At 38.1% G+C, this 10,000-nt stretch overlaps 1 protein-coding gene and 1 long non-coding RNA gene across 12 annotated transcripts in view; one reads left to right on the forward strand and one right to left on the reverse strand.

Moving 5' to 3' along the window:
• LOC137488231 (uncharacterized) overlaps positions 1-10,000 on the forward strand; it is a 235,286-nt gene that overhangs the window by 200,363 nt on the left and 24,923 nt on the right. The window lies entirely within an intron of this gene.
• Positions 1-10,000, reverse strand: part of kirrel3b (kirre like nephrin family adhesion molecule 3b) — a 361,509-nt gene that overhangs the window by 62,015 nt on the left and 289,494 nt on the right. For all 10 annotated transcript variants that reach the window (XM_087293547.1, XM_087293545.1, XM_087293544.1 and 7 more), the window contains exon 6: positions 3,766-3,871. In XM_087293547.1, the coding sequence (XP_087149673.1) occupies positions 3,766-3,871 (106 nt within the window). The remainder of the gene's footprint in view (positions 1-3,765; positions 3,872-10,000) is intronic.

A 10,000-nucleotide genomic window follows, 5' to 3' on the forward strand; every position in this document is an offset into this window, starting at 1 on the left:
TGGGAGAGGCTGCTGTAGAGGACTGACTGGGCTGCCTGTCAGTGCTGTGAGGCGGGGGAGGGGCCGGCGGCATCACACGCAGCTCGTTGAGAAGAGTAGGGACGGTACAGTTATGGACAAATGACAGTCTAAAAAAATCTCCAATAACACACAAAAAAGTCGCTAGATTTGTCGCTGAGAGGTCTGAAAAGTCGCTAAATCTAGTGAAAAAATCGCTAAGTTGGCAACATTGGCGGCAAGCAATCAGAATGAAGTCGTCCACCCCTTGAGAGGTGTTCAGAGAACACAGACCTGTGAACTTTGGTTCCGACCACAGTTGTTCCCAAGAGTTTGATTATTGCGGTTGCCGGATTTTCAATTATTGAAAATCGTGACGATCGTGACGATCACGCAGGCAACCCCCCCCCCCCCCTCCCCGCTACACCACTGCTTAAACCAGTGACCTTCTTGCTGTGAGGTGACAGTGCTAACCACTGAGCCACTGTGCCGCCTTGCTACATTCATAAAATAAATAAATAAAACATAACAGTATCACAACCTACTAAAGAAACATAGATGCACAACATGGCTAAATAGAATAATCTGTTGTGTCTGCTGGAGTTTAAACAGCTCTGCAGCACATCTCTCTGTCTTTCTCCCGCTAGCTATCTTTTGTTTTCTCAATGCAGGATGAATATTACAGATATTGTTTGACAGCATCCAATGCCACAGACCACACATAAATAAAGCAACAGAGAAATCCATGGCATAAAGGACGTAGTCTAGAAAAATACTATATATCCTTGGACAACTGCATGACTAGAAATAGCAGCACAATCGCTCGAGCTCAGTTTAATTTACAGCTACTTAAAAAAAGACTTGAAACATAAAGAGCAGTAAAGCCTGTATTTGAAGCACACTACAGCTTGATCTCGTGCCATCGGTTCAGTCTGTTATAATTAAAACTCTGGCAGATTTATTGTGTGTTCGTGAAGAGACGGTATGCGTGTTCAACAGCGAAACAATCTGTAAATATTTCAGGTTTCACTGTTGAGCTCTGCCATGCTGTTATGCTTTTGTTTCTGTGTAAATCAGGAAATTGTTCTATTGTTATGTTGAGCAAGATGCTCAAACGGCCAATGCATCTTCATCCAGCCAAGGCTCTCCCGTAGCCTGATGGGTAATCAAACGCAGACGTTTCTGATTCCACATGCTGTCATTTCAAAAGCTAGAAACAACTCGGTTTGTTGCCCACATACAGCTGTATCATACATCCGTCGGTACATCTAGATCCACCGCAGTCCAATTCCCTCCACTATTGATTTTACTGCTCTCATTTTCCACCCCGTTTTAAAAACCCACACAGAAAAAGCATGTTCTAACAAATCGTCTCGCTATTGGCCCCTCCGCAAGGCCGAGGCTACATCTCGCAGAAATAAATAACTTGTATTTCAACCTCATTCTCATCTGTTTGGAGAGGACAGGAAACATTATTCTTGGATATTGGATCAGTGTGTCAGATGCACACATCCCGGCTTTGATTTGAATGCCCGATGTTGCGCCCCAATCCTCAGCTTGGCTTCGAAATCACAAGCAGATGCCAGCTAGGATAGTGGATTTCAGCTTTCGAGACGACTCTAAAAATATTCGCAACTAAATGCCAGAGCGTTTCTGCAACACTGTGATGTGCCAGTCAGATGATAAATGAGAATTAGGGTTTCTATCTAATCATGCTCTGAGGATGCCTGTTGTTTTGATAATTGGAGATACATTCAGGATGCGAATTATATGTTATATAAGTTTTTGGGGAATGTTAGTTTGTGTAATTCATGCTTCAGTGAATCAAATTTATGCATTTATTTAAATTGCGTCTAATTTATTCATACAATGTATTGCATTCTATGCATTCTGGCCTGCGGTATACTCTGGTTAGCTATTTCAGAGGTCAAACTATACAAACTATGCATCTAATTTTATTATTTATTTTTAATCTATATGCTGAAACAAACATTAATTTATTAGAAAAGCATCTTGTGAACAGTTATCATGTCTATCGGTACTTTAAAACTGCCGATTTCAGTCTGTTGAATGATTTAGTTTTTCTGACGTAGAATGATGGTGCGGTTTATGCATTCATAATGGTATGAGCCATTATAGGGGTGTTCAAATGTATACTTATATCATCTATTATTTTTATTATTAGTATTATTATTTAACATACAGATCAGAGCAAACTATTTTTCACTATTTAGAATTGACTATTTATTTTGACATCCCTCAGGGGGGATCAGTCATTAATTTTGGGGATCAATCCCCTCTAACACGCCCCATTAATTCAGACCCTGGAATGTGTTTCCAGGACTATATATTTGAGAACCGGCAAATGCGTGCCTGGGCTACTTATGCTTGCAGTTTTTGTTTTCACAGTCCAATAAAGGCCGCCGTTGACTTTTTTGACAATCTCAAATATGTTACAGGAGCACATTTTCTAATACACCTTTTTTTCTAAATTTTTTTTCTCAAAGATACGTTTAGTGTGCAAATTATATATTTCATAACTTTTTCGGCAATGATAGTTTGTGTAATTCATGCTTCCGTAAATCAGATTGATTTATTTATTTAAAAAGCATCTACTTTATTCATACAACATTTTTTAGTTTTTAGTGTTTTGTGGGATATTTAGTGCATTCTGGCCTATGGTATACTCTGATTCTCTATTTCAGAGGTCAAACTATACAAAAATTGCATCTAATTTTATTTATTTTTAAAGCATCTTGTGAACAGTTATCATGTCTATCGGTACTTTAGAACTGCTGAATTCAGTCTGTTGAATTCATTTTTTTTTCTTATTTAGACGGATTGGTGCGATTTATGCATTCATAATGGCATGAGCCATTGTAGGGGTGGTCAAATGTATAATTATATTATCTATCATTTTAATGATTAATATTATTATTCAACATATATATCAGAGCAAACTATTTCTCACTATTTAGAAGTCTGATTCCCCATACAGGTTGTTTTGACATCCTTCAAAGGGGATCAGTCATTAATTTTGGGATCAACCACCCCCCCCCCCCACCCCCCACCCCAAACCCCCAAGTAATTCACATCCTGGATACATTCCCAGGGCTATATATTTAAGAACCGGCAAATGCGTGGCTGGGCTACCTATGCTTGCAGTTTTTGTTTTCACCGTCCACTCGAGGCCGCTGTTTACATTTTTGACAACCTCAAATATGCACCTGGGGAAAATTTTCTAATACACTATTTTTCATCCACCAGAGCCCCGCTGTGTACTTTTCTGCCAATCTCAAAATCCTTCTCGTGTGCGTCCATGAGAGAAGCCGGTTGACTTGTTGTAAACCCAACCAATAGTGTTTTCTAAAGCAAACTAGAAGATAAAGCTATCTTGGCCACGTGACTTTACCACATTTTCACACTTTTTTTTGTTTTGTTTCGGTTTCTGGAGCCGTCCTTTTTCTGACTCAACCCCCATTCTAATTTGCATGCCAAGTTTGATGCCATTCTTGGCGAGCTACTGAACAAACTGGTCATGTTGAAAAAGTCATCCGTATGGAGGTAATCAGTCAGCAGTATAGCTCAAAATGGAACAGAAGTTGTCAGTGTGGTCGTACTGCCCTGTAGTGTTTATTTAACATACTAAATGAAGCCATATGTAGCCCAGGGCACACATTTCCAGATTCTCAAATATGTAGCCCTGGGCACATGTTCCCTTTTTTTTTTAACAAAGGACCTCCAGTAGATTTATATTTGTTGTCTTACTTGTATTGGGTGACAGGTGGGTTAGCTTTGGCTGAGCAGTGAAACTTCACCAGGTTTCCCTCCAGGACTGGTTGGGGCTCCACTGAGAGGTTCACCAAAGGTAGATCTGCAAGCAATAAAAGAAACTAATTAGAAAACATTTCCATTTTTAAAGAACAATTGCTGAGTATTTGAACCATTAGATGCTGATCCGCTTTTGCTATTATCCCAGGAATTGGTCAGAGAGGAGCACTGGAGACACATAATTGTGAGTGTATTATTGCCGTATCATCAAAAGATGTGAAAATCAGGGAACAACAGTGTTACGAGAGCACTGCATGTTAACTAATGAGAGGTATACCTTTTCATCTTTGCAAATGAGGACTAATTAGAACAACGGTTTAATCTCAAAGCAATCCATGACAATTAAAACAAAACAAGAACGCAGCGTAATGCCATTTAAACTGGGATATTAATAACAAACACACAGATTATGCGAGTAATACCATCATATATTTTTCTTTTATTTTAATTAACACACTGCCTACTTGAAATGTTCTTTCGCCAAAGTGCATAATATTAACATGCAAAACTCAAATCACACAATTAGAAGCAAAACGACTTCGAATAAGCGCCTAATTAAAACTGACACGTCTTATATAAAACACAGGTATAAACTCTATTCTGAAATAAGTATATGAATAATTCAGACGAGCTAAATCATTTAAGTCGTTTCTCTAAAAGATAAGCATATTTAAATGTGAAATATTATTATTAGATGCAGTAGATGTCCCTCGTGTGCCTCTCATGCCAAGAATAATTAAAAAGTTTCCCACATGATGCGCTGAAAAGAACAAGTAGATACAACGGAAAAGGCTTTACAGGTCTCCGGGGAACCTAAAAAAAGGAAAAGAGCCCTAATTGCTGTGCTTTTACCAAGACCGGACGGTGTCGAGTGCAAAAGCTAAGCAACACACATCAGCGATTCAGTGTCCACAGGGAGCACGGGGAAATAAAGATAGAGGAGAGAAAGAGGAACGGGATCAGTCATGCGTTTGAGAGCCAGCTATTCTACATAGATGCTTTTTTTTTGTGTCCTATTACCCTCAAGTAACACTAATTTAGTCTTTGCTGGCATGAGTGCTACACCACAGATCAGCGGAGCAAGAGAAACAGGCCTGACTCAGCTGGAGAGTCATCGGGCGCTGCTGTTCGTGTCTTTTCTAAAGTACAGTATGTGGCACAGCTGGGCAGAGTGGCATCCCAGCGGTTGTTGCAGGTGCTGCCCTTTTTTCCCATCTGCCTTTTTTTTCGGCCACACACACACTTACGTGCACACACACTTGTGTCAGGTTGCTCTCTAGATGCTCAGCAGCAAGCTCGATTTCTGAACCCACGGAAGGCACCGGTGCAACCGCGGACTAACTGATTATTGCTGTGTGCTGCCCGCTCACCAGCAGGATACGTGTAAAAGGTTTACTCTGGCTAATTGGGCATGCGGGTAGGTGGAGAGCGGGCTTGTTTGTTGGTTGATGTATATGAAGAGTCCTGCCTTTAAATGTTCATTGCAGATCGTTTAGTTGTAGCACGGAGTATAGAGTCAATATACTGCCTAGGTGATCGAAATGTAAGCATGAATGAAGCTTTGGATTGATTGATTGATTGATTGATTGATTGATTGATTGATTGATTGATTGATTGATTGATTGATTGATTGATTGATTGATTGATTGATTGATTTGTTGGTTGTTTCAAGCAATTGATTGGTTGATTGGTTGATTTATTTACTGTATGTTTGGTTGAAACATATTGTTGAACAATGGAATAACATTAATTCATTCATTTTCTTTTCGGCTCAGTCCCTTTAATAATCTTGGGTCGCCACAGCGGAATGAACCACCAACTTATTCAGCATGTTTTTACACAGCGGATGCCCTTCCAGCCGCAACTGTAACTGGAAACATCCATTCACACTCATTCACACACATACACTGCAAACAAGTCTACCCAATTCACCTGCACCCTGAATATCTTTGGACTGTGGGGGAAGCCCGAGCACCCGGAGGAAACCATGAGAACAAAGGGAGAACATGCAAACTCCACACAGAATTGCCAACTGACCCAGCCAAGACTCGAACCAGTGACCTTCTTACTGTTAGGCGACAGCACTACCTACTGCGCCACTGCATCGCCACATTGGAAAATCTTCTGAGTATGGTTGAGTTGGGTTTGGTCGATATGGTTTGGTTGGTTGGTTTATTAACTGGTTGATAAATAAAAACATATTGTTGAAAATGGAATCTTCTGTCCAAAATATCAGTATAGTTGATTGATTGTAAATGCAAACCTGACTGAAACAATTGATGGATGGATGGATATATGGGTTAGTTGGTTGGTTTATTGACTGGCTAATTGATTGAAACACATCATTGTAAAATGGTATATGTTCTGTAAAAATTATCAGTATCAGTATGGTTGGTTGGGTTGGGTTGGGTTGGATTGGGTTGATTTGGGTTGGGTTGGGCTAGGTTGGGTTGGGTTGGTTTGGTTTGGTTTGGTTTGGTTTGGTTTGGTTTGGGTTGGTATGGGTTGGTTTGGTTTGGGTTGGTTTGGTATGGTATAGTATGATATGGTTTGGTTTAAGTTAGATTAGTTTGGTTTGTTGTTTTATTAACTTGTTGATAAATTAAAACATATTGTTGCAAAATGGAATATCGTCTCTCCAAAATATCAGTATAGTTAATTGATTGTAAATGTAAACCTGACTGAAACAATGGATGGATGGATGGATGGATGGTTTAGTAGTTTGGCTTATTGACTGACTGATTGAAATACATCGTTGTAAAATGGAATTTGTTCTGTCCAAATTATCAGTATGGTTGGTTAGTTGGTTGGGTTGGTTTGGTTTTGATTGGTTTATTAACTAGTTGATAAATTAAAAAAATATTGTTTAAAAATTTGAATATCTGCTGTCTATAATATCAGTATCAGTATCGTCAGTTGGTTGGTTGGGTTGGGTTGGGTTAGGTTGGTTTGGTTGGTTGGTTGGTTGGTTGGTTTATTAACTGGTTGATAAATTAAAACATATTTTTGAAAAATGGAATCTTCGGTCCGAAATATCAGTTGATTAATTATAAATGTAAACCTGACTAAAATAATTTATTGAGGGATGGATTATTGGGCTAGTTGGTTGTTTGATTGACTGGTTGATTAGTTGTAACATATTGTTGAAAATTGGAATATGTCCTGTCAAAAGATCTTTATTTACATTAAAGTGCATTTTTTTCTCAGGTTGGTCCTCTAAATACCCCCCCCCCCCTTCTTGGAGAACAATACTCCTTAAAGATCATCATATGATAATATCCCTAACATAAAGCAAATATGAAAACTTCTATATTTTGTCTAGAAGTTTGGTACGGATCAATCGTACAAAAAAAATATGTAGGGAACCATTCAGTTCCCTGAATAGTTCTTAAAATATACATTTCTCCTTTCATTCTTAGTATGAAAAATCTTTTAATAATCTAAATTTTACACTATATGGACATGAATGGAATGGTTATAATGTTAAAGGTTCTTGGTGGAACAATATTTGTCTCTATTTTTAAAAATGAACGAGGTAATGCATATTCAACAGTTCATATGCTACAGTGACGTTACCATGATGTAAATACAGTTTCAGCAGTAGGTCCTTTTAACCACAGTTTAGAAATGTAATGCAAAAGCTAATGCAGACTCTTGTGTATAATTAAGTGAATTGTTTTCTCACAAGATAAAGACAGAAAATCTCACAATTATAAGACACTGATGGTCCATCAAATAATGCTCTTTTACCTTTGCCGTCAACATGACATATATCAAACCTGGGCATCAATGAAGTTCTGCAAAAAAACCTTTCTATGATGTGCGAAACAGTCCCACAAGGTAGCGTAGTGTTTTGTGACCCTTTAAAAAGACTTTATACCTCTGATAAAAATCAATGCGCCTAAAAGCTTTCAGCGGGTTATTACTTTATTTTCATCACTTTCACGCTAACGTTCAATTTTGTGCCTTGGCTGTTTTGAAGCAAATGATGATTGCCTTTGATGTCAGCGCAAGTCTTTGGAGAGTTAACCTTGAGGGAGAGAAAAGCCATCAAAAGTGTCTTCAACTTATGACAAAACTGAAGAGTGACATTAACTTTCTGTCTTAAATAACGAGAAAAAGTGGACGTTCGGCCCTAGAGGACTGACTAGCACCTCTCAAAGGCCCAGGCTGGCAGAAGCTCACCGAGACCCCAGTGACCTGAAAATCTATCGACACAGAGCGTCTTAATAAAGAAGTCTGTTTGTCACTTTGATGTATAAATGCATGAGTCTCTCCGGCCTGAGACGCACGTGACTGGACATCAGTATGCAGCTCTGCTAATTCCTCCGGTTCATCAGCAGGGCGAGCACGGAGGTTTGAAACATGACTGCAACATTGACAGCCCACTAAAAAAAAAAAAAAAACAATAGCACTAGAAGAGAGGAGCCATCGAGAAAAAAAATTATTATATAAATGAAACGAATTGGCGGTTGGGGGGGGGGGGTGTTGCAGTGGTGGTGAGATGACAGCTTTTGATCGGAAGTTCAAAGCAAAGAGCAGATGGCGGCTTCGAACAATCGGCCAACTTCCCCTGAGTTGGGAGGAAGGTGCCAAAGAAAATGGCTTCTCTGTCTTTCTTAAAGCTGGATTTCTATTCTGCCTGGGTCACTGTGGCCAGCTGTTCTCAGTGCGAGACGGAGAGAGATGATGGCCTCGTATCAGCAGGAGGAGGCTGTTTAATCTCTTTATAACTCCACTGAATCTGTGCCACAGTGTGGCTTTCAGTGGCATTGAGAGCTCACAGCAGATTTGGCTCTGCGTGTGAACACAGTTCATGCATCTGTACTGGAGATGGAGGTTATAGTGTTGTTCAAGGCCTTCTTTTGTGGTAGGTCACATGACTTGGTGAGAGGTAAAGGGTCAACGAGAGATGTTTCATGCAAGTAATGGATTTTAAGTAGCTTTTGTGTGTATTTTTTGTGCTTGTCTTCATAACTTTGCACTATACTGTAAAACCCAACAGTCAACTTTATCAAATGAAATGAGTGTAGTTAACTCAAAATTCACTGAGAGTTCATTCTACTCATTTGAAAAGAGTTTTAAACTCAGTATTTAAGGTAATGAGTTAAATAGAGTAAGTTCACAGTAACCTAATGGGTTTTACAGTACTCAGTTGGTTTGAGTTCTCTTCAGTTATTGGGTTTTACTGTGCTCGGATTGCTTTATTTACACAAATGAAGTATGTTTAAAAACTAATCCTAATGAGTACTGTGAACTTACTCCGTTTGAGTTACCTTAACTTATTGTGTATGCTGTAAAAAACTATCCATAAATTAACAGTTGTATTAAGTTATGCTTTTGAATTGCATTATGGGACCTTGATCTTTCTTATAACTACTTTTAACCTTTGAAAAAGGGACTTTAATAATATTTTTAAAAGTTAAAAGTGATATATTGTCTCGGTTGGTATTGCATATTAATGTAAAAAACCTTTGTTTTAAACCGCCAGCACATTTTCTGTTATTTTACAGACTTATTTCTCTATATATTATTTCTTATAAATTATATTATTTCAAATGAATAAAATGGGAATAAAAGTTACTATGTCAAACTGTAGAGTTGAATATTCAACATCAAAAGTTGGCAGAGCAGAGGTCAGGGTCTCATATTCACAATCGCAAATACATGGAAAACACTTGTGAAACAAAAATAGAGAAACTGTTCATTAACAGTATGCTTTTACAGTGTGTATATATATATATATATATATATATATATATATATATATATATATATATATATATATATATATATATATATATATATACTGTATATAAAATATTCAGTTAATTTTTACAGTAAATGCTGCCTGTCTCATTGGTAGAGGAGATATTGTATGTCAATGGGACTTTCCTGGTTAAATATGTAAAATAATAATAATATTAAAACTAATGGAGAAAGATTTCCCAGTATTGGGTTGTGCCTGGAAGGTCATAACCTATGTAAAACATATGACGGAATAGTTGGCGGTTCATTGTGCTGTGGTGACCCCTGATAAATAAAGCACTAAGCTAAAGGAAAATAAATGAATAAATGAACAATTGAGAATGATTTCAGCAGCAAACATCACTTCAAATAAGATTTAATGTCTGACAATCATATCATCAGTTTATCTTCTGCAGATTTAGTT

This window comes from Danio rerio, chromosome 18, assembly GCF_052040795.2.
Source record: "Danio rerio strain M-AB ecotype USA chromosome 18, GRCz13ab, whole genome shotgun sequence".
Lineage (NCBI taxonomy): Eukaryota > Metazoa > Chordata > Actinopteri > Cypriniformes > Danionidae > Danio > Danio rerio.